The 26,229-nt window shown below is 24.7% G+C and overlaps 1 protein-coding gene across 1 annotated transcript; it reads right to left on the reverse strand.

The window, feature by feature from the left end:
* Positions 1 to 6,165: 6,165 nt before the first annotated feature.
* LOC145846192 (ribosomal RNA-processing protein 7 homolog A-like) lies at positions 6,166 to 12,789 on the reverse strand. Its single transcript, XM_082953109.1, has 7 exons — positions 12,710 to 12,789; positions 11,716 to 11,843; positions 10,137 to 10,356; positions 8,877 to 8,974; positions 8,278 to 8,430; positions 7,362 to 7,407; positions 6,166 to 6,710 (listed from the first exon to the last, which is right to left on the reverse strand). Exons 1-7 carry the CDS (start codon positions 12,753 to 12,755, stop codon positions 6,625 to 6,627), a joined length of 777 nt encoding a protein of 258 aa, XP_082809235.1. The 5' UTR covers positions 12,756 to 12,789; the 3' UTR covers positions 6,166 to 6,624.
* Between the last annotated feature and the right edge of the window lie 13,440 nt (positions 12,790 to 26,229).

Raw genomic sequence — 26,229 nt, forward strand, 5'->3', positions numbered from 1 at the left:
ATATTGGTCAATCAAAAGTGCTTTTTTACTTGCCAATTTAAATTTATTTTATAGTAAAGTGCTTGAAAGTATAAATAAAGTTTAGTCTGTATAACAAAATATTTATTTAACATTTTAATAATTCTAGATTTCACTAGTATAAATACAGTGTCTAAACAATTTTTTGTTATTGATCAGTTGAAAGTAAGCGTTTTACTTGTCATTTTACAACTTTTCTCTAGTATAGAGTTAAAAAGTATTTATATGTATTTATTGTTAAGTGATCTCATGTTTCGAACTCAATGCTCTATGCATTACGACTTCTACAGAATAAGTAAGTAACTTGTATCTTAAAAAACAACTAGCAGAATAATAAGTAACTTATAGCTTACAAAATAAGTAACCTGTTTTTTGTTAAGCTTGATGATCTTCAAGTTTAAACACTTGTAAACTAGCTTCTGTTTTATGTCAAACATATGCTGCTCTACTATTTCAGAAAAGTGTAAAAAAGGTTTAAGCCAAACAAAATATTTTCTAGTTTAAAAAATCGAATTCAGTTGGAAAACTATGTGTTTAATACAATTTCATTTCAGTATAAAAATGATTAAAAAAAGTTACAGGTTATATTTAAATTAAAAAAAAAACCTGAAAGTTTCAACAATAAACTTGTTTATAAAAAAATAAATTGTACACTTTAATTTTTTTTTTCAAACCTTTAGCAAGTCTACACAAACTTTGTCTACAGCAAAAGTGCGTAAATAAAAAAAAGGTAGAAAATGAACATAATTTAAATTATCTTAAAATTTTTGTTGACTTGTTGTTTTTATGGACTACGAAAAAAAACGCTTATTAAATGACATTAAAAAAAAATATTTCATTTTAATTAGTAGTTAACTTAGTTCTTTATTAAGATAGGAAGGAAAAATATTTTTTAGTGTCAAATTGAGTATATAACACAGTAGAAATAAAATTAAAAATTTAGATTTTATAGACTAAGACTAAGTTTTTTTCAAGTATAATTTTGTTTTTTAGTTTATCCTTACTAGTTTGTTGTTTTAAAAGTTTTAGTTTTGAATTTGCTTATCAATACAGAATATTTAATTGTATTAGTTGCTGTAATTTTTCTGTGTTTTTTTTAACCTTTTGCTTTTACTATCTACCACTTAACGGTCTACTATTGTCTCTAACTCGCGGTTATTTAAAAGCCAATAGTTTAAAACTTGACCATTTTAAAGGCAATACTTTTAACTCAATCATACTAAACTCCACCGTATTAAAATAAATCAGTTTAAACTTTTAAATGCTAAATTTGTTGTCGTTGAATACATAACATTTTATAACGAAATAAAAACTGTTTTCTTGAAATTAACTAATGTTACTGATTACTTTTTTTTGGGTTTTATTAGTTGCTACACAAATGCAATTTTAATAAGTTTCGTATATACTTTTATCAGATACGATGTTGTTTTCTTATTGTTGTGCCTATAGTAAGTTAATGCACTAATTTCATACATAAACTCAATGTTATTAATTAAGGATTTATTTGAATATTTTTCTAGATGGGATGAAGTTATGGACGATGGAAAGCATCTTCATGGTCTATGTGAGATTCTTAAAACAAAGAACTGTAAAAGTTCTTAACTTTAATGTGACACTTTAAGTTTTAAACTTTTTTCAGGTAATGAACTATGTGAATAAAGCAAGAGTCTTACTTTTTCTAGTAATTATAAAATCAAAATAAAAAGTAAACTTTTAAACTGATAACAAATGTCTTTATGCTATTTAACAGATGTATTATTAAAATATTCGTTATAAAATTATTATTAAATATTGTGGAGCTTAAAAAGATTATTTAAAAATGGATAACATAAAAAAAACAATTCTTAATGTGACGATAATTTGCATTTTAAGTTTATCAAATGTTTTTTGTTTACTTTAATATTTAGTAGTTGTACTGTATTAATTATAAAATTTGATATTAAAGTATAACATTTTATTTTCTTTTAAGATACTGACAATGTTTAAACATAACCGTAGTTCACAAATTCATCACATATAATAAACCACCTAAATAGATAATATTATAATTTTTTCATCTGAAGAAAAAAATGAAATATATACGTTGAGTAAATAAACTATATCATTTTTAGAAAGAATTTTATACATAAAAAGTTTTTATTTTTGTACAAGTATAAATATGGGTTACGCACAAAGCTCATTATTTAGGGCTTGAAAGAAGGAGTTGAAACAATTGTGAATCACGTCAACAAGTTGCAAGTATACTGTTTTACCTCATCTTTGTTAATTGCATACTTTGGTAATCAAACTAGTAAACTAAAAGTTAGAATTGTAACATAAAATTTTTTAGACTTACTCAAAATTTAACAATAATGCAATTTTAATACGAACGAGTATACTTTAGAAAAACATAAAATATATTAGCAGTTTAAATAAAAAATATACTAAAATAATTAAATTGTTTACATAACGTATAGTAAGCTATTGATTTAATTTGAAGTTTTTTTTAATTTCTAAAGTCTTGATCATTTGTTCATCAATTAAAATAAAATGTTTTAATCTAAAATACCTTTTATGTGTTCAACCTTATTTATTTAACTAAAGTTTTTGTTTTTATTATGAAAACGGTAAACTCACCCAAAATAAATCTATAAATCAATTTTTTTAGTTTAGATTTTATAGTAAGTAAATAAAAGTAACTAGACAGTGGAAAACAGTTTTATTCAAGTTATAATAAAAACGTTAGATTAGAATCTTGAACTGTGGTAATTTGATACCAATGAATTTGACAGTAATTTAGTTAAGTAAATTCACTTTTATGTTTAAATTGAAAAAAAAAAATTAATTCATCAAATCTATAAAAACTATTTAAATTTTTTTTTAAGTTAAATTAGCTCAGTGAAAGGCAAACATCGGCCCTTAAAGCTAAAATCTAATAATTAACTACTCAGAAGAAATCAGTTTAAAATTATTAATTTTTATTATAAATTCCTAAACTAATATATTTTTCTGATAAAAAATTAGAAATAAGCTTTTTACTTAATAAATAGCAATCACTAGTTGCTTTATTATTACATATTTTATCACATTTTTTTCTTAAAGTAGTATTGTTTTATTGATTAATAGAACTTTATCAAACAACCGTTGCTTGCGGAATTGGATTGTTTGAGTTGTTTATTGAACGAAAAAATAAAGGGACCAAAACGTTAAGTCCAACGAACTGGTGTACAAAAAGCCCTTTTGGTTATCGAGTCATTCACCATGGATACAGCTTACTGTTTTGTCCAGGAAAACTTTTTTATACAGTAAGGTTGGTGAGCCATTTTTAAAATCAGCTTTTTACGTTTAAAAACCCTTGTTTTAATTAAATCAAAAACAAAATAAAGTTTCTCATACTATTGTTCTATATAATACGTTGTATGTTTTAATAAATTTTCAAAATGTTTTTATCAATCTAGAGCAGGGTTTCCCAAAGTGGGCCAAGTGGCCCCTTAGGGGGCCATAAGCAGCAAAGGGGGAAGAGGGGGGGGGCATGAGTAGTACAGGAGCCACAGGGGGCCATGAGGCCATAACTTGTAACTTACACTAGATATGCTTGAGTTGCAGATGAAGAGCAAAAAAAAAAAAAGGTCTTATGTGTATTTTATGATAGTTTAGAAACTCACACTAGATATTTTTGAGTTGCAGATGAAGAGCAAAAATAAAAAAAAAAGTCTTATGTGTATTATATCGTAGTTTATGAGTAATCTATATGTTGAAGGGGGCCATTGCTTTTTCAAACTCTTTAAAGGGGGCCATTTGCAAAAAAGTTTGGGAAACCCTGATCTAGAGTTTAAATTTTTTTGATACAGAGAGACCTTAAATACTATAGTTTAATTAAATGTAAACTGTTATGATTATAATAACTTTGAAACGTATTCTATCTAATATATTTTCATAACAATTTTTATCCATCATCAGTTTAAAAAAAATTACTAATTAATTTTTAACTAATAAATTTAAAAACACAGTTTTTTGGATCTTGAAATTAAATATGCACCCTTTTTTAAAAACAGAACATTTAGTTCTTAAAAAAAGTTACAGTTATATTGAGTATTATTACGGAGTCCTAATAAATAGAAATGCCTTTAGTATTTTAAAGTAATTCTTGACAACGACTTCTTGATATTCATGTAACATATTTTAACATAGCGGCTTTAGCATACAGACTTTAGTTTAAGTAATTAAAGATGTACAGATTTTATTAACTTATTAGTTCAGGGGTTAGCGAACTGCGGCCAGCGAACAACGAAAATTGAAACCTACACTAGATGTCAGGTATTTCTAAATGAAAAACAAAAAGGCCTTCAATAAGTTTACATAAATTTTAAGCTTCCACTTTATGCTCTGGTTATATTTTAAAAAGTAGAAACTAAGACTACAACTACGGCTTGGTTTTTTTCTCAACTTGGTTATCTATTACTAAATGCAAGGCATCCCCCTGAACTGGATGGTACTTTTGCTTTAAATATTTACAAACTAGTAAAGATCACGGTTTCCCAAAGTGGGTCATATAGCCCCCTTGGGAGCCAACGAGAGGGGCTTATGAGTAGTAAAGGGGAAACAAAGGTCATGAGGCCATAGTTTTATACTAACACTAGATATTCTGCATTTAATGGCAAAAGCAGAAATTTGTCTTAAGTGTATTCAAGGGTAATTTTTTAAGAAATCTTGTCGGAGGGCGTTGAGAGTTTCTTTTTTTGTTAAAGTGGCCTCATGAAAAACTTTTTGGAATACCCTAGTATAAATAGTATAAGTAGGATAGATAAAAAACTAGCAAACTTTTGTTTAAGAAACTACAAGTTTGATTCATACACAAGTGCAGAAAACCAAAAACGCATGCTTTTTAATTTGTCGATACAAAGATAGGTAAAAGAAATATTAAGTCTATATACAACTACAAAACGCAGTAAACTTGTCCTAGTCCCATATTTAATAGGTACTCTAGTTTGCATTTAGGTCGAAGATAATTTTAAATAATTACACACGAAAGATGAAATAATGTATAAAACATCAAAGTTGAGTAATTTACAAACGTTCTATTTTGATCATTATAACGGCAGAAAAAGATAGTAAAGCTTGGGTTGAACTCACTTATGCATTCAAAAGATAAATTTGAAAATTAAAATGTTTTTTAATTTTTTTTAGTTCCGCATAGTTTTCAATGAAATAGTGAACACAAATTTCAAATTAAAAAGTATAATTTACAAAACTTGATTTTTTACAACTTGAAATTACACTTAATCTTTAAGAAAATTCTAACAGCTCTATATCAAAACTGTGTGTTGTATTGTCTTATATTTAGACTGTTTTCACAGCATTTTTGTTATTCATAATATTTTCTACAGGCAAATATTAGTTTAGGAGTTAACTTTTTAAAACCGTCCTACTTTTAAAGATTATGAGATATATATTAAAGGTAAACATAGCTATTAACAAAATAAAATATATTAAAATAGTTTTATAAAACAGTTCATTTCATAACATATTAAACGTTGCTAGAATTTTAATGCCATCGGTAGCCTTAAGTTTAAATCTTATTCAAAAGTTGTTTTTTTTTTTTAAGACTTTAAATAGAATTTGTTTAGCTATAAGTATAAATCAATATTTATTGTATTTACTATGAGTTCAACATTTTTTTTCAATAGTAGGGTCCTAGTTATATTATAATTTGAAACACTTAATTAAGTTTTTGACTGTTTGAAGCAGTTTTTGAGATTCGCTTTTGTTTACAATAGGGTACATAGATACTATTTTACTGTGAACTAATGAGTTGGATGACTATTTCTGAATAAATTATAAATTTAATACATTAAAAAAAAATTAACTCCACCTTTTTGAGTTTTGAATAATTCAAAATAAAATATAAAGTTCATCATAAAACTAATTAAAGTAATAAAAAATATATACTAAACTAGTAAACTCAGGTTTTACATTCTACAGTAATTTTCTAAATAGAACTTAAAAACAATAAGCACATCTGGTAAAAAATAAATTAAACGAAGTAGAATTTACTTTAAGCTTTCATTTCTTTTAGTAGTATAGTTGAGTTCCAGGAAAAAAGAGACTTTGAACTTTAAAAAGCATGTATGAAGAAAGCATATAACAAACAAATGCTAGTACTTTTCAAAAGAGAATTAAAATATTTATTTATATTTTTATGATATACAAATAACCAATAGTTAATAGAAATTCGTAATAGTCTAAAAACAATGTTAACTAACGTAAATACTGTTCATAATTTGAAAGTAAAAAGTTTAATGAATGGTAACATTTCTAAAATTTCATTATACTTTCGTAACATTTTGAAAACGCAATAGTAACAGTATGTAAAACTTTAAAAATATATTTTAAAAACAATAAAAGCCAATTAAAACATTACCAAATGTTAATTAAACAAACACTTTAAATATTGTTCAAACCATTTTTAAGCTATACAAAAAAAAAATTAACACCAACATTTCTATACTAATTAAACTAATAAAAACTTGCGCTAAATCTAAAATACTTTCTTAATAAGTTAATAAGAGTTTTTTTCTTCTAAAAACGGAGTGATACAAAATTTCCTAACAATATACACAACCACAATTAGAAAGGTTTGTACTTTCTGGACTGGCGCATCTTCTCGATTTTTTCCTGATCTTCTCTGTACTTTCGCTGCAGTTCTTCTATCTCTGTTTGTTTTGTAAAATACCAATAACTAGTTATCTAACATGGAAATTTATCATTAAGTTTATACTTCAGTAGTCAGATTAAAGTATGTTATATAAAAAATCAATTCGAAGTGGTTTACAGGGTTGCTACTCTTTGAGTCAAAAAATCTTCCCTGAGTGACCAGAAACTTCCCTGAGTAACCTTAAACTTCCCTGAGTTTTTTTCAAACCCTTAAAACTACTTTTATTTATTAAATAATTACCATTTAAATTCTAAGAATATTGAAGAACTTGCCGCAAGGCTAAAAAATTTTAAATAAGCACTTAAATATGAACAAAGTAAACTTTTATGAACAAAATATTGAAACTGGATTAACTAAATCTCATTCTAGATTTAGAAAAAAAATTCCCTGAGATTTTTGTAAAAATCTTAAAATTTCCCTGAGTTTCGCTGAGATTTTCTACAACTTTAAAATTCCCAGAGTTTCCCTGAATTCCCTGAGTGTGTGGCAACCCTGAGTTTACGTAAAATACAAAGTTTATTAAAGCTTATTACATTTAAATTATGTTTTCTATAAACTCTAACAAATGCAAATATAGACGGAGGTGTAACCTAAATTTTAACTTAAGACAAATTTTAAAAATAATAATTAAGTTTTTTGATAAACTAACTTGCACGTTTTGATTCTCTGGCTTGACTTCCGTATGAGAAAAATTCCTGCAAAAAAAAATTTTTTTTGAAGAAACAGCATTTTAAATTTGTTAATTAAGTTAGTTTGGATTATAAAATAGAATTAAATTTAAAAGAAATAATACGGTTTAAAATGAACTGATGTATGAAAACAGAAAAAAATTCATTTAGTCAAGGTTCTATTCAAGATAAACCAATGTTTAGGATTATTTATTTTATAAACAACAAATAAACTCAAATAATATAATTTAATAATAAATAACATATAAAAGTGTCATAGACAGGGTTGCCACTTGTTTTTCAAAATTTTTTCCAGGTTTTTCAAATTTCTTCTAGGTTTTTAAAAGTACACATTTTTGGGTCTATTTTAAATTTAAAGTAAAGTCTAAGGTAAAAAACTGTGTTTAATAGTATAAAAACATAGACAAGATAATGTAAAGCTACTTTAAGTATGTTTTTTATTTAAAAACATTTTGATGACGACAACATTTTTTTATTTATATGATAAATTTTTTAAATCAAATCGAAATTTTACTACTAAACATTGGAAAATTGTTCAAAATTCCAAGTTTTTCAGGCTTTTTCAAAATTTCTCAAATTCCAGGTTTTTCCAGATTTCCAGGTAAAGTGGCAACCCTGCATAGATCACATAATATTTAAATTTTCCTTGCGAAAAATGTTAAGCGGTGTAAACTCTGTAACAAAAAAAAACTTATTATATAGTATCAAACACCTAAAAGCTTAAGGAAATTAAGTCTAAGTTTTACAACTAAAATAAATGCTAAACGTTTTTTTTTTAAATTTAACAAGTTGTCATTTCCACTGTTGTGTAGTTTTTACTGTTCTTTAGTTGAAAACAAATGAAAAGAGACAGTAAAATTTTCGAACAAAACCAACGAGCTGCTTTCTCTTCCGCTGCTTCCTGCTCAACGCGCGCTTCTGGTTGTGCTCCGTGTACGCGAACCCGGAGGTCTTCTTCTTGGCGTGCACCACCACCTGGAACCCGTCCTCGTCCATTGCGCCCACTTTCTCCTTCTTCTGTTGCTCCTCCTAGCGGTTGGTAAAAAAAAAAACAATCAGTATTGGCAGCGTGTGTATGTTGTTTGTTAAGTAAGAGAATAAAGTGACAAAAATCCAAAGCTTGGTGTAAATTTTAACTATGCCACGGTGGATTCACAATTTTTGTTTATTTTTAATATCGAATTTTATAATTTGGTACGCATAAACAAAAAGCTTTAAATTTAAATAAGGAGTTGCTGTTGTAGTAAAATTAAAAAGTTTATAAAAAAAGAATTAGGTATCATATCATTATGTAATAACGAGTAACCGAATATACAACTATGTAAAAAATTCAATAAAAAACAACAAGCTAAAACAATGCATCATAAGAGTACTCAAAAAATATTTGGCTAAATTTATCAGTAATCTACGAAATACTTTCATTTGTAATATAATACTATATGATTTTTATTGTCAAACTGAAACACCAAACAAACTTCAGCCTTCTTTGTGTCGTAATCTTCCATTATTTTGTTGTGAATTTCCAACAATTGTTTGTCTGAGACAAGTTGCGAATTGTATTCTTCAGCCCACCCTATTATATATACATATATTTGTTTTTAATAATGTTTAACATGTTTTAATTAAATAAAAATTCTTGTTTTTGATTGCTGTCCATGTATGTGATAAAAAATATCAACTTTTTTTTTGAAACTATAAAAGTACTATAGGTGGTAATTCATCTTCTTACTTTTGTATTTTTAGTTTAAACCAAGATTTATAGCAATAAAATATCCATTGTAAAACTTCTAACAATATTAAAGCTAAAGTGTATAACTAATATACAGGGTTGCCACAGATCGAGCTGAAAAAAAATCCTGAATTTCTTAATTAAAACCGATTAAAAATACATAACCAAAGACTTTAAAAATAAATAATTATAATAAAAGACTTTGATTCATTCCACAAATTGAATTAGATTCAGAAAAAAAAACTAATTGCATGGGCAAATTTTTTTAGAATATAGTATTAGAAAAATGCAATCTTTAGTGATGATAAACTTTCTTAAGCATCTTTATATTAATTTTCCTGGTTTTTGACTCTTTTCCTGATTTTGTGGCAACCCTTTTAATACTTTTAATTTAATATAATGTCAATCTTTATTTTAAATTGACAAACAAATGAATGGCAAAAAATTGAAACAAAGTCTAAAAAATTATGTAGTTATTCATGTTAACTTTTGACAGAAAAGCAAATGCACAAGAAATCAGAGTTAAAAATTCTTAATATACAAAGAAATAATACAAACACTTAATAATTCCAAAAAAAAGTAAAACCTATAACATATTTATTATTTTTTTTTATATTTTCAAACTTTGTCTTGGAACCGTTTGTATAAAATATCTTCAAAACTAGTTTGCAAATTTACAAACTAGGACTTTTAACCAACTGTTTGTTAATAAATATTAAAGCTTGTAGTTAATTATAAAATTTTAGTAGCCAAACAAACACTATAACATTAGAAAAAAATACTACAATAACAATAATATTAATTAATCCCTTTCGTAATTAATATTTAATAAGTGCTTTGTCTCAATATTTTATGTTTGTTATAAAGTTAAAAAATAATAAGTGCAAAGTATTCAAATTTTTGAAATCACAATTAATTCATTCCAATGTACAAAAAATTTCATAAACATTCTTTAAACACTTTGAGCAAACTTAAAAACATCAACTTTTCAACAAACACAACAAACTTTCAACGCCAACAGGGCAGTAGACACCCAAACTCTCGCAAGAGATCACTTCGGTTTCCTGCAAATATTCCAGTGACCTGTTGAGAGCGCCCTTCGTTTTGAACTGCACGAACGCCACATAGTCCTCCCAGTACTGGGGAGGAACGTCCTTGCCCATCTCCTCGCCCCTCTCTATTTTGGTGATTACCCCAAACTTTTTGAACATGGCCTTGACTGCCTCCTGTGGTCATTAAATTTAATGAAAAAATCATACTTTTTATTCTTTTTATATTGATTTTCAATAACTAAGTTGTAATTATTCAATTTTTTTTGTTTCCTAACAGTTAAAGGAAATTTCTGTAATTAAAAATGAAGCAATGTTATTATGATAAAATAAATTACATAAAATATTTTTGCAAACGTTTCAAGTTTCAATTTATTTAATAAATATAATAATAATATAATTTTAAACAACTTGGCAGCTATATAAGTGACTCTATTTATGTACTTATACAGTTGATGGGGTTGAACAGTATCTGTCTAGACACAAACTTTAAATAATTAATATAGTATATTAATACATGGCAACCACATAGGTCAAATTTTCTGTAATGGTGGACATATGACCTATCTTAGGAAACCCTGATCTAGTGGTTATTAAATGTTTTATTAAATAGTATGAAGAACAAACTTAAAGAATCATTGCTATAAGCTATTAACTAAAAATACAAAACACTGATTATGAATAAGTTGTTTTTCACTTTTCACATAGAGTATTTTAAGTATGATACAACATTGTTTTCGTTATTGGCCTAAGTTACATAAAGCTATTCTAAAAAATTAGTTTGTTATATTTTTTAAAAAAATTGAATAAGATTTCACTCAACTATAAACTATTTATCATTTTAGCAAAAAATACATAAACAACATCAAATTTAAAATTATTTTGTGTAAAACAATTTAACTTACATTAGCTAGCTTTAATACAGGGTTGCAAATGGTTTTAGCAAATTTTCTTCAATAACAGTTTTCTCCAGGTTTTCAAAATTTATTCCAGGTTTTTAAAATTACACACTTTAGGGTCTATTTTTGTTGAAAATTAAGTTAACAGTAAAAACTGTGTTAAATACTATAACTATATTGAAAAGATATCTTACAGCTTCTTTATATGTGTTTTTTAATAAAAAATGTTTTTGATGATGACAACAAAATTTAGTCTATACAATAAATCTTTTGTGTCAAATCAGAATTTTACTACTGTGTATGTAAAAATTTGTTTAAAATTCCAGGTCTGTTATTGATTTTTAGTCTTTTTTTTACAAAATTTCTCAAATTCTAGGTTTTTCTAGGTTTGCTAATTTGATAAATTCCAGGTTCTCTCAGCCTAAATTGTTAAATTCCAGGCTTTTCCAGGATTCCAGGTTTTAGGGCAACCCTGTTATAATCATGCTACTTGTGGTTTTGTTACCATACATTTTAGTTATAACTTTGTTAAACTACCATAAAACCACTATAAATATAAAGAATAAAATAGCAACATATTTTAAAAAAGGGTTTATATTTATTTGTCTAAATGTGATAGAATGTTTAAACAAAAAACCTTTTTAGGCATGTACCAAGGAACATTTCTAAGTATCATGGTGGGCAGATCAGCTTGGTCATATTCTTTAGCAAACATGGGTGTCAGACTTTCAGAAGCTCCAGACTCATAATACTTCATGTTCACCACTAAAAAAAATTAGTTGAACTAAAACTATGTAATATTTTTGCAGGTTTGCCACTTTACTATAAAAAAAACAGCATGAATTACACCAAGCTAGCCAGAAGCTGTAAGAAAACTTGAAAAAATAATTAAAAGCTGCCAAAAAACTTATAAATGTTGTTATTTTGACCTAAATATCTATAAGTACCAAAATAATTACAACTGTACTAAATTAAAACCTGGTTATTAAGAAAACAACCAGCCTGAAATTTACAGGTAAAATTCAAATATCTCTCTGTCAGTATGAGTTTGTCAAAAACTTTAAACTAGTCTGAGTGTAAGCGACTCTGTTTTTGTTGAAACATGTAATTTAGCCTTTAAGTTAAATTAGTTTAAATTTTTAAGAGAAATAGAAAAAAAAATGTTATACTTCATTTTTTTTAATTGCTATGGAGCTTTTATATACAGATTGCTCTTTATTCTGTTGATTGCTAACAACTAACAATAAAATTACTGAATAAAAAATCTCTACAGGTATTTAGTAAAACAGTACATTTAACTAGAATTTAAACTTACTAAGTAATGATAAACGATTAAAATGTTTATAAATTAGAAAAAAACAATTAACTAATTAAATCTGTTAAGAAAAAATTTGAATAGTAAAAAACAAAACAAAAAGTTAAACATTTTTTTTTTTCCAAAATCTATCAGAATTTTTAATACACAAACACATTGCACAGTAGTAACTAAAACAAACTTTGAATAAAAAAAGTTGTTAAAAAAATCAATAACAAAAAACATATTGAAATTTATACCTTCAAAAAAAAAATAAACAGACAAATACTGCAGTAATTAATTAATTAAAATTTAATTTAAAAAAATTAAAACAAACCAGTGTAACCAGGCCAGCCCCACTCTTCACCAGTATCTTTAACCATTTTGATGTTTTATTTAAACTTGTCCGAAAATTTGTTATAAATCTAGTAAATGAATAATAAAGTGATAATCAAAAGTATAAACTCTATCTTTATTTAGCGCAATAATTATTTAAAAACATAAAAATAAGTCTTTTTATATAGTGAAATAAAAAGATTGATCAATACTTTAAAAGTATAATTGTTTAAAAGTTAAGTTGTTGATTAGCATCTAATAACTGCAAGAATATCCAAAATAATAAGTATTAAAAAGCAACAGATAAAAATATACTTATAAAATCTTATCTTATAAATAAAAATTTAATCTACAAATATAAATGTAAATACAAGTGCTTATTTATCACTAAATAGTCGAAGTATTGTTTTTTAAATGAAAAGATATATGTCAAATTAGTAAAAATTTTAAATTATTTAAAGCTTTACTTAAAATGTGGCTTCAGTGTAGAACATATTGAATTTATATTAATTTATGCCAATATTTACAACAATTTTATATTATTATTAAACTAAATTTTTTATTGCAAGTTTAATAAAAACAAAAAAAATCCTACTAATCTAATAAAAATATACTTTACATCTTTGAATCATTTTCATTTAAAACAGAAAAATGTTTAGCAGAAGCACAAAATTTCCTTTTTTTTGAGTACCACAAGATGTATTCATATTTGTTTAATTAGTACAAAATATATTTGTTACACTATTTCTTAAAACAAAACAGTTCTTATGTTAATTTTGTACATAATTTCTAACAAAAAGAATCTATAGCTGTAGTTTAGTTATCTATTGAATGTATAACTATTTAAATTATAAGAAACAAAATTTAAATGTTAAATTTTTGTATAACTTAGATATGGTACAATTTTAAGTTATAAGATTATTAAATGTGCTTAATTATCAAACTTGATGTACTTATAATATTTACTCAACTATATTGGTGTCTAATTCAGGCTTTTCCAAGTTTGAAAATAGTTCCTAATTACTATATTAGAAATTTAGGGGACTTTAAGTCCATAATTTGAAACATACACTAGATATTCTGAAGTCAATAATGAACAGCAAAAAAAAGTGTTAATCAAATTTAAGGGTAGTATTTTGATAAATTTTGTTGGAGAGGGCCAATGCTTTTTTAATTTCATCAGAGGGTGCATTTAAAAAGGTAAGAAAACCCTGACCTAACAGTTTAATTGCTATGAAACCAACATGTTATAATATAGAAATATTAAATACGGTAACAACAATAAATGTTATATTATTTCAATGTATGGAGAAAAAACAGTAAAATAAAAATAAATATTTGTCCTTGACAAACTTTATAAGGTATCCAAGTGATGTGCAATTCGATAATAGAAATATTTTTTCATGCACAAGGTCCTAGGACCTAATATTTTGAGTGTTTTTTTGTTATTCAATAAACAATAATAATATTTGAAAGAAATGGATATGTAATAACTTATATATTTATTTTACTGTTAGCTAAAACTAACATGTTAATTGTTAACAATTTTTTTAGATTTGATAATTATTAATATAATTATATAATAGATTTTAATTTTTTACTATAACAATCACATCTTTTAATAACTTATGCTGAATTGTGATCACTCTTAACAGTAACCTCTTATCATTGTGCTTATACTAAAAGTCAAGTAATTTAAGGCCATAGGGGAAGGTTAATTTTTAAAATGTGTCTTATTTTTTAATTTAAAAATCAAATATGTTTAGGCTGGAACTAGATTAGACAAAATAACATGTTAGTTAGACTCAGACCTTGGCAAGTTGCCGCAAAATACAGCACTATCTGGCATTACTATCTAGTAGAAAACTAGTATATATAACATAAAAAAGCAAAACATAACTTAGTACTGTTTACTTAACTTATACTTATATACTTTTCAAAACATTAACCTGAAAATTTTGAGTTAAAAAATAATAAAGTAGAGAATGAATATGAAAATTAAATTTTTAACAAATAATTTATAAATGAGACATAGTAAAAAAAAATCTTGGAACTAAATATTGTCAATTTTTTTCTTAAAAATATTCTAAAATTTTTTGTTACACAACCAAAAATTCAGTATTCCAGAAAAAAAAAATACAAACTTAAACAAATAATTATTCAAAAAAAGTTGATCTACATGTAAATACTTGAATTTCAGCTTAATAAAATTAAAGAAGGGACAAAATAAAATAAAAAACAGACTAATAGAGATAAAAATTTAAAAATAAGGTCTTCAAAATATTATGGTATAAGTTAAAAATGGATTTTTCCCCACCTATTTTGTTTAAATTTATCTTTTTTGTTGATTTTAATATAATGTATTGTTTTTATTTGAATTTTTAAATTAAAATAAAACTAAGCAACTTGGTACATAATATTTTTGAAAAAATAAGGAATTTATATTTTTAAACACAAATTAAAACATAATAACTTTTAAATAGAAATAAATAACATTTTGATGCATTACTTAACAGTAATTACAAAAACAAATAGTGTGTGGCTCTATGCAAGGTTGCAAGAAAGAAAGAAAGAAAAATGTGAATCCTCACAACTTTGGTCAATGGATTGGTGTGGAGAAAGACCTTTCTGATACCTCACACCAACTCTTTGAGCAAGTTTAAAGTCAAAAAAAATATCCTTAGTAACATTGTCTGTTCTGAGTTATCCTGATTTATTTTAAATATTTGAAAAATTTTAAAAAACTTATAAAATAATTTTTGCAAAATCAATAAAAATTAAGTTTTTGAACTAAACTGTTTATAATATATCAAAATATTGAAACTGGCACAACTAAATCACATTAAAGGGTTACAAGAAAATAGAGACTGATTTTTTTTTTTTTTTAAACTATCCTGATTTTTTGAATTTTAAGTTAGCCTGAGTTAGTTATCCTTAGTCATCCTAATATTTTCAAAAATTTCAAACTGTCCTGAGTTATCTTGAGTATAATGAGTATTCTGAGTGTGTAACAACTTTCTGTCTAAGATCAAAATGTCTTCCTCCACATCAGTCTACTTGATCATTTCTTAGTTTCAAAATATATTTTTATCCATTATGCTAACTCATCTAATGATTATAAACATGAATGATGAAAAATTTTACTTATTGATTTTAGCTCTAAAACATAAATTTATGTTTTGAGTTAAGTATGAAATTACAAAAATAATAGCTGATATCATTTGTTTAAAATCAACATTCAAATTTTGTAGAGTATAAGTTGCAGTAAATATTTAGATTTTGCATATCTTTGTAAAAGTTTTAAAACTAAATAAAAAGTCTAAATCTGACCTTTTTCAATTTAAGAAAACAGTTATTTTCTTCAAAATTTTGATCTTAAGAAGAGTAAAGATGTAACATCAAAATCACTTTTAGTAAACTACTTATATTTATAAATGTGAAATGCAATGAAGCTAAAAGTTTCTTATATACAATACAGGATTGTGCACAAAACATTTTAAATTTAGCCTGGCCTTTCTCAATCAAGAACTATTTAGAACCATTTTCCCAAAGGTAGCAAATATTACCAAAGGGGTAATTTTGGCTGTCAAGGGGGTATTTATGAGTAAGGTGAAAAAAAAGTAAATTAGTAGTTTACTAGTAATGAGGTAACATTTGGAAAATAGTGTAGTTATATTTAGTTTTCTGCCAAGAGAGCATTTATATAAATTACTTTAGAAAACCTTTGTTAGTCAGTGCCCAGATGGTCTTATAACCAGATGAACCTACATAAGTTATAAGATAAGCTGTAGTTGTGTGGCTTAACACTAACAGAACTTTCTAACACATTATTTATTATTCAATTACAACTTATTTAAAAATATATTGTCCCTGAAAAAAAATCATAAAGTTTCAGTATTCAGTACTTGAATTATTGTGTAACTGCAACAGATTCATTTAAAATTTCTTTTATAGAATGCAAACTCACAATAACTAACATTTTGCTGAATGCTTGTTAAAAAAGAAAATAACAGTTTAATAATCTATAAATAAAAAACTTAGTTTTTCAGCATTTGAACTGACAAACACTAACATTTTGCCACTTTTTCCGAAAAAAATTATTTAGGCTGAATTAGCCACAAGCATTTAGATTCCAAAAACTCTGATTATATTTTATTGCATTACTTACAAGACTTTTAATAGTCTTATGAATGATTTAAGTACTTATTAGACTAAGTGTAGTTTTCTAACATAAAACATTATATTAAAAATATTAATTTGCTACAAACTGTGTTGTTTCATCATAGTTTAACTTTTTTACTAAATTTTTATAAGGTTTTGCTATCTACTTTAAAAGAAAAACTTAAATTAAATAACAATGTAGAAACATTGATAACAGCTTTTTTTCATCAATAATAAAGTTGTGTATTGAAAACAAGGTTTATTGATGAAAATTAGAAAAACAATATTAGTATGATTCACTTCATTTGTTAAAACTGTACTAATTATACTCTGTCAAAAAAGATTTGTGAAAAAGTATATTTTTTCAAATGTTATGACTTAATAGTATATAACAATACAAAATTGATGACATAAATTTTTATGAACTAAATAATGCAGTAAAACATTATTAATAAAGTGAGAATATTTGTTGAGTAAAAATTAAAAGAATATAAAGTTTTATGTTAAATATAGAAAGAATAAAACTTTGCAATTATAACCATATTTAAAATTTTAAAGATATTTTTTAAAAGAACACAACATATTTTTAATACACTAGAATATTTAATGATATTGAAATAAAATAAAACTATTATTTTTAACCCAAACTAAGTTCTTACAATATCATTCTGTATCTAAACTTTATTACAGACAATGTTTGTTTGAAGTCTATCTCCTGGAGACTGGAAGAAGGCTAATTCAAACAAATATTACATCTTATTATCCTAATTTATCAAGGGTTGATATCTCTGCCACAACTGTTTTTACCTTTTCAAGAAGAACATGTTTTGTAATAAATGATAAATACCACTTGAGTTATGAAATACCTGTTTAGGGTTATTACTTTCTATATACTTAGCAATTGTGACAAATATAATATTCTTAAAGTAAGACAAAATTTGTAAACATTTTAGATTTTTAGATGCTGTAAAACTAACTAACATGCTCAGAAATATTATGCTTGGTTGGTTAGGATAGGTTTTGTATTCAAAAGTTATATTTCGAGAAAAAAATTAAAAAGTTATCTATAGCAGGGTTTTTCAGACTCATTTTTTTAAAAACCCTTCCTGGGTAGAAACTTAACAATAATCACCTCTGACCTCGCCACTATTTGTTAAATTACTTTCTTTACTTTTTTTTCATTTAATTTTTTCCGGCTAGTTATTTACCGATAATGCCCTGTACTAAAAAATAACAACAACTAAAAAAATTTGTTATTTTTTTTACACTAAACTAAATCTTAAACTTTAATAAAAAAAAACTATATTCAGAGTTTATTAAAATATAAAGTTTATAGACTCTTTCTGCACCAATAAGAAGTGTGTATAAAAATAACTGTTTATCAAACAACTGACGTATAAGTTTAAATTATTAAAGTCTTAATCGAAATATCGAAAGTTTAGTTAGACTTTAAATATAAGTAAATAAAATATATTGAAAAAAAAAGATTATAAAACACTTAAGAAAAAATAGTTAAAAAAAAAATTTTATTTTCAATTTAAGTGATGTAGAAACAAACAATTGCATTATGAAATTTTACTCTACTGCTGTATCTACGTGATTTTTTTAAAAATTTTATTTATATACTACTATAAATAACATTATTATGTAATAAATAATTTGATATTAATTTTTTTCTGTAAATTCTTTCGTTATTATTAAAAAACTTCAAATAATTAATTTTTGACAGAAGGTTTTATGTATAAAAAACTTATACGTTTTATTTAGTTGGTTTTTTGTGATCATATAGGTTTTTTTTTTAATTATGTAAAAATATTAAATAGTAAAGTAAAGAGCAAGGTTAAAATTTTCACAAAGATATTTAGAACTTGTTTTAATTAGAAAAAATTGATGTTAAAGATATTTTTTTATGTAGAGTTGTTAGAGAATAAAAATTTATGCGAATACTATTCCTTTTTACCATTAAAGCAAGAATTTCTAAAAAAAATCGAATTTCTTTATAAATGCTGATCACTTATATTAATTTTTTATCTCGAACAATTTTAGCTATATTCCAAGTACCATAATAATATGTTTGATCATAAAAATCTATTATAAATACTCAGAGGAAATCTGAAATAAAAACATTACATCTTAATTTTTAGGTAAAAAACAGGTATTTGTTTGTTTAAAACTTAAAAAAAAAGAACATTTTTCAGTTCGTTTTAAATTTTTGTTTTGCATAAAAAAAAAAGAATTGTCACAAATTTAGCTGATTTCAGTATTAATCTTAATGAACAAAGTTGTAAAGATTAGGTGGTAGATGAAGTAGACCAAAAACCAATAGTAATCTTCTCTAGTCATTCAAAGCGTCTTGTCTAGATCTAAGTCTTACTAAATAAATTGAACTAAGACTAACCTTTCACATTTAAAACTACTTTACAAACATAAAAAAATAACAGTTAACCGGCAGAACTGTTGTTTTATTTTTTTGTAAAAAATAATTCTATAAATTATATACAAGTTTTCTAATGGTTTATCAGAATCAATAACAAGGTCTTGAAGAAAATTGTATTTAAAAAAAAATGTTTAATGTAGTGAATGTATGTGATTAATTTATTGCTTTTTTAACATCAGCTGAAATATAGGTTCTTTCCCTAAAGTACTCATTTTAAATGTTTTTTTTTGTGGTTTGAACTACAACATTAGAGTAAAAAAATGCTGTAGCTAAAGTACAAAAACAAAAATTTACATATAATTAGTTTTGAAATCATATCAAAAATAACTTAACTATTCATAATAGAGTTTATTTAACAGTTATTCATCTAAGTGTTAACAGTGTATTCCTAAATATCAGAGTTTCCATACTCATTTTCATAATCACCTCTTTTCAGAAAATTATAAAAAAGATTTTAAGTGAAAAAAAAGGTTGCCCCCATAAAAAAAGATTGCCTGAAAATTAGTCTTATGGTATGGGGGTCATAATTAAAAACTCTCTGAGTTAAATATTGCGAGATTAAAACCAAATGGTTGACAAACATTCAAAAATTAATACTACATTGCAATATATCTAGTGTGAGTTATAAATCTTCTGTCAATTTTATCTAGAACTTGCTACCTTACTAGTTATAACCCTTATTTTCATTACTAATCATCCTAAACCCCATTATTTCTAGAGTAAATTTAAAATATCCCTATAAATAAAATTAGACCATCAAAAAAAATCATTACATACCCAAGAATACTATGGTACATTGCTTGATACTACAAAAAGTCTTTTTAAAACATTTAGTAATTATTCTATTAAAAACAGTTAAGTTGATTCCTTAATAATCATTAAGAACAAAAACAAACTACTTATCAAAATATTTTGCACTTTAAATATAAATAAAATATAGAAAATTTTTCATGGAATATCAATTCATAACAATTTAATAAATGCACAAACTTAATTTTTTTCATAAAAAAAATTTCAAATCAATTCTTATTTACTGTTAAATTCATGTTAAATTTTTATGTTAAATTTTTAAACATTAAATGTTTATTTTTTGTGAGTTTTTTCTTAATTTTTGTTATTTAGTATTTGTTACAAAAAATAATAAGTTTTATTTTTTTTTACAAATTAAATAAAATGCACCCTAACACCATTTTAAATTGAAATTCATTAATATTTTCTTTAAGCATAAATGTTTTGGTGCTGTCTATTGAAAACTAATTGTTATAAAATTTAAAACTTTTTAATTTGTTAAGACTAGGCTCTTGAATGATTTAAGACAGTGGTCGGCACGGTGTACACTGGTGCACATTAGTGTACATGAAATTTATTTTACGGTGCTCAAGACTTTGGGGTGCATGAAACTTATTTTGGGGTACATGAATTTTTTTTTTTTGGGCAGAAACTAAAGTAATACCTATGTTAAACACAGATAGTAATTGCTTTATAAAAAGTTATTAAGTTAACTTAACTAAATATTTAAACTACTATTTAATAAAAAGTACCAAGACTACTGGTAATTTGGGTAGTTGCAATGAATTAACTTAAACTAGTTAGTATTTTAGACCTGGGTGATACAAGTAAAATATTGTTGTGAAAATTAGATCATTGATATTAAAAGTTTATTGAAATGGATAGGGTAAACTGGTAAATTTAAAGTTAGAGTGTAAAAATTAACTTGGTGTTACCAAATTATTAAAAAAAAAGGTTAAAAGTGTTTACATATTCTTAAACACTAGCAGCGCTAAAGAATGCAAATTGGGGTGCATAGAATTTTAATTTTGTGATTTAGGGTTCACGGATTCGAAGTAGCGCGCCAACCACAGATCTAAAAGAAAGAAGCTAAATTATTTTATTTTCATTAGTTTTATATAAAATTAAAGTATGACAACTATGCACCTTAGAATTTTTTTTTTTTTTAAACTTTACCATTATTTCTTAATTAGAAGCCTTTTTTAGTCATATTTGAATTATTTTTTATTTAAGCTTAATAAGTTTTGACCCTTATAAACTTTTAATATCAAAGTTTAAACTTTTAAGTTTAATTCTATTTACATACAAAAAAGGTTTGTGCATTATTTTATATGTATGATTTAGGTGTTTTGACTTAAATGGAACTGTATTTCTTTTTAAACTTAATGTTATACTCAAATTTCTTAATTTCATGCTTTTCATGTACTACAAAAAACTCTAGATAATAATGTAAAAGACAAGTTTAATCAAAAACTTAGGATTAACTAAAAAAAAAGTTACCTAGTTACTAATGATTTGTTTTTAGTTTTGAAATAGCTTGTAACTTTTACAGTATTTGATAAGGTTTATTTACAAAATTAAGCTCTAAGCTTAAAGCTAGTTTTAGCTCTAAGCTTAAAGACCATAAGGGGTAGATCCAGCATTTTTATCAAAAAATGACACCAGCCTATGTAAAGCTTAAGGCCATAGGGGGGGTAAGCCATGTTTTTTACAAGTTGATCTTATTTTAAAGATTTTTTCTAAGCTTCAAGATGCCTTTATCATTTTAGAAAATTCGAATTTTTTTTTGAGATATGTCCAGTCAAAGTTGGGCCTCATAACAGGTTCCTGTAGGAAGGGAAAACTAAAACAGCAAAAAAAGACTATTTTATTCAAAATCTATCTCCTCCTACATTTTCAAGCAATCTTCTTCAAACTTTCTCAATCTAACCTTTATACATTAACAAAAAAACGTTACTTTGGACTTAAAAAAATCTTCTGAAAAATTTTTTTTTTGAAAAAAAAAACTTTTTTTTTTATTTTTGTTATAAAAATTTTGTTTTATTAAATTATTAAAATTCATGAGTAAAGTTTTTTTCTTTTAATTTAAGGAACATTTCTCTAAAATTTGAAGAAGGTTGCTTGAGAAATGAAGGAGATAGATTTTTAGAGATTTTTAAAGTTTCTATCAAAATTTATCCAAATAATTTTTGGTCCATGCGTTTGTATCAAAAATCAGTCTGACTCAAGGTAGTTTTTTTTTATTAAAAGGCAGGATAGTTTTGAGATTTAAAAAATATCTTAGCACAAACTTTTTTATAGATATTGAATAAGATTTGGTTGATTCAGTTTTTATATTTATTTAAACATCAATTATATAAACATATATGTATGATTTTTATTTATTCTTATAAATAAAATGGACATGAGGTAAAGTAGTGTGCGCCAGAGTCAAAAAATCATTTTAAGGATTTAAAAAAAAAACTGGACTACTCAGGACAGTTTAAGGTCACTCAGGACAGTTTTTGATCATTCAGGATAATTTTTTGAATTGAAGAAAGGCAACCCAAGTATAAGCTAAAAATACTTTCTATAAATTAAAGCAGAAAATTTACTTAACCCTTTAGATATATTCAGTATTGCATGTAAGAAGTTTTTTTTTGTTTTGTTTTTTAAGAACATTAGCATATAAATATTTTTTGCTTTATGTTTTTGTGCTAAAGACCCTTAAATCCTTTTAGTTTGATTTTTCTACATAACACCTGTTATGCTATACAGTTTTAATCTATAATATCTCAAAATTTACTTTGAACTTTTGAAATAAACAACTATTAGCTTTGTAAAATTATACTAATTAAGACTAAATATTTAAAAAACTGTTCTTCCGTACCGGCCTTAATAGCTTGATTAATATTTTCAGATTTTATATTGTAAATAGTGAATAATGTCATAAAAAATAAACTTGAATTTTCTGGTATAAAAATACTTAGCAACCTTTTATTAATTAAAAGATGTTATATTAAAAATGTGTATTTTTTAACTTGGAAATTACCAGGTGATGTGTAAAAATAACATTGTATATGTTGTCTGAAAGTTGTTTGGTAAACATTTTATCTCTTTTTGATTTATAAACTTACTCTTTTTTGTACTCAAGTTATATAAATGATAACTTACTACTTTTTATTTTTAAACTTTTGCTTTTTAAGCTTCTTGTCACATTATACTTGTGAAAAATCTTTATAGTTTAAATAAACTTAATGTTCTATTACTTTTAAGAAAATGTTTTTAAATTTATTCTGTTTGTAAGTTAATACAATCCTTGAGTTTTGACTTATTCTCTGAAAATCACGTAGCCTACTGGTACTTTTTCATAATATTGTAATCAATTATGTTATAAAATTGACCTTAAAAATTAGAAGTTACAGCATAGTAAATATGAGTTTAGCATAAATTTTTGTACTTAAAAAAATTATTTGATTGTTTTATTCAGGCCATAAAGGGTCAAAGTACCCTTTACAAAAATTAAGATAAGCTTATATATTATAGCTTAAAGTATGAATTATACTTATAGGCCAGTTTTTGTAGAACAAAAGTTTCCATCAACTCTTGTGGTAAAGACATTAAAAAAAAATTATAACAGATGTTTTTTTTTAATAAACTTTGTGTAGCTATTTTTATTTAAAAAAAATCTAAGAAATACCTCTACTTTTTGAGCCATAATCTTAAATTTTTAAGGAACATTGTTTGATTAGTTAAAGAGATCTTCTTTAGAACTAAGAAAAAGTAGGCAAAAAAAGCAAAAAAAAAAGTATTTTATTTTATCCAAAAGTATTTGAAAATAGTTTTACTAGAATTATGTAGTTATTATTAATATTTAAGATATTAAAAATATTTTTTTAAATAAAAGAAAAAGTATATTTCTAATAAAGTTGTCTTTTTTGACATTTTTTATAAGGAACCCTTAAACTCAAAAACTTAAGTTATTTATATCTTGAAAAACCTTTGTATATTTTTAAGCTTTAAAAGATATCTAATCTGATAGTTTAGTTAAATTTTATAAAATAAGAGCAGATAGTAAAAAAAAGTTGAACTTCCTATAATTTTATCTTACAACTTTTAATGAATCTGAAAAAATGTTACACTTCACTATTTTAAATTTTTTGTGCATCCTTTTTGTTTAGTTATTCGTATTGTGCTTTTGTAAAAAAAAAAAGGTAACTTTAAACAGCAGGTTATAGAAAGTAATATGCATATACTTCTAATAAACATAAAATATTATTTAACATCACATTATAGTTTTTATAAGTTTGTGGTTATGATTTTTTAAACTTATAGCTACAATATAATTAACTAAAAACCAATAATTAAAAAAGTATTAACAGTTTTGGTATATTGCTAGGAAGACTAAACTAATTGTGTAATGCAAATGCAAAACGTATATATTTAGTGGCTTTTAGAAATTGCAAGAAGAGTATCACAAAGAGTTAATCCACTGAAGTTTTAAAACAAAGAGTTTCTTACAAAACTAACTTTGTTCAATAGTTTTTATTAAAGTTTTTATATTATTTGTAAAGTATCCTACAGCCATACTTTAAGCCAGGTGTTAGCAAATAGTGATATGCTTCTTAGCTAAAAACAATTTATGCAGTAGAAGAAAGTTGCAAGCTTTTTTATAATTAAAGTATACCAACATGTTCTTTCTTACTTGTTATTTGGCACATTATGTCTGTTTTAAATGGTTTAATTTTATTTTAAATAAAACATAATTATAAAATGACTTCTTTTAAGTTTGTATCGTCATAAAAATATTAAAGCATGATTGTCCATTACTCCTAAAAGGCTGCTATAAACTTTCAATAACATTTCAATTTCAATCTTAGCAGCAAATTAATTTTTATAAAAACTTTTTATACCTCTCCTATCACTAAAACCAAGCTAATTAATTACGCTGTTGAAGGATGAATAAGATTTTTTTTACACTCTCTTGAGAGATCAAACTTGTGTTTTAATTCAGATACTATAAATGTTAATTAATTGAGCAAATAGTTTTTAGGCTTCTGCAGGGTTGCCACACACTCATGGAATTCAGGGAAACTCAGGGACTTTTCAAGTTATAGAAAATCACAGGGAAGCTCAGGGAATTTCGATTCTTTCTTTTTAACTCAGGGAAACTCAGGGCAGTTTTGGTTTTTCTAAAAGTTTCAGGAAAGTTTTAAGATTTTTAAAAAGATCTCAGGAATCTTTTTTCTAAATCTAGAATGAGATTTAGTTTATCCAGTTTCAATACTTTGTTCAAGAAAGTTAATTTTATTTGTTTTTAAGTGCTTATTTAAAAATTTTTTAGCCTTGTGGCTAGTTCTTCAATATTCTTAGAATTATCATTGTAATTTTTTAATACACAATTAAAAATTATACATTTAAAAAAAAACTCAGGGAAACTCTGGAAGTTTAATGTTACTCAGGAAGGTTTCTGGTCACTCAGGGAAGATTTTTTGACTCAAAGAGCGGCAATCTGCTTCTGTTAGTAAAACAATTTTTTGTTTGAAATTTTTGTAGAGTATAATAAGTTAATCATTGTAAAAGAAAAACCATGTAAAGCCTTGGTTAATCAGTTCAAAATTATAATGATCTTGTTTTTCTCACTTGTAAACAAACAGTTTAATGGGTTTTATAAAGTTCTAAAGACTATCTAGGCTAAAAAAACTGAAAAACCTGGAATTTGAAAAATTTTGAAAAAACCTGGAGTTTTGAACAAAAATCACTAAAAAACCTGGAATTTAAACAATTTTCACATGTTAAGTAGTAAAATTTTAGTTTGGCATGAAAAATCTACCATATAAATAGAATTTTTTTTTTAATATAAAAAACATTTAAAGTAGCTTTACAGTATCTTTTTAATGTTGTTATATTACTTATCACAGTTTTCAACCTTAAATTTAGCTTTAAACTAAAAATTGACACAAAATCATGTCCTTTTAAAAACCTGGAAGAAATTCAAAAAAGCTGGAAGAAATTTCTCAAAAAAACTTGGCAACCCTGAATATAAGTTAGTTTTAGTTAAATTCGCAGAAGTTGTTGGTAAAATAAGGTTTGAAGAAACAAATTTTTGATAAATTTCGAAAAATGTGTTTATTTAACTTGTCTTTATTGAAATA

The sequence above is a fragment of the Thalia democratica genome, chromosome 1 (genome assembly GCF_965202585.1).
Source record: "Thalia democratica chromosome 1, ktThaDemo2.hap1.1, whole genome shotgun sequence".
Taxonomy (NCBI): Eukaryota; Metazoa; Chordata; class Thaliacea; order Salpida; family Salpidae; genus Thalia; species Thalia democratica.

Bases quoted from the DNA above. Each gene is read 5' to 3' on its own strand.
- LOC145846192 (XM_082953109.1), bottom strand. From the start codon at position 12,755: ATGGTTAAAGATACTGGTGAAGAGTGGGGCTGGCCTGGTTACACTG. The intron at 11,844-12,709 runs GTTTGTTTTAAT...AATTTTTTTTAG, and splicing joins GGGCTGGCCTGGTTACACTG to TGGTGAACATGAAGTATTAT. The intron at 8,975-10,136 runs GTTTGTTGTGTT...TATATATAATAG, and splicing joins CTGCCCTGTTGGCGTTGAAA to GGTGGGCTGAAGAATACAAT.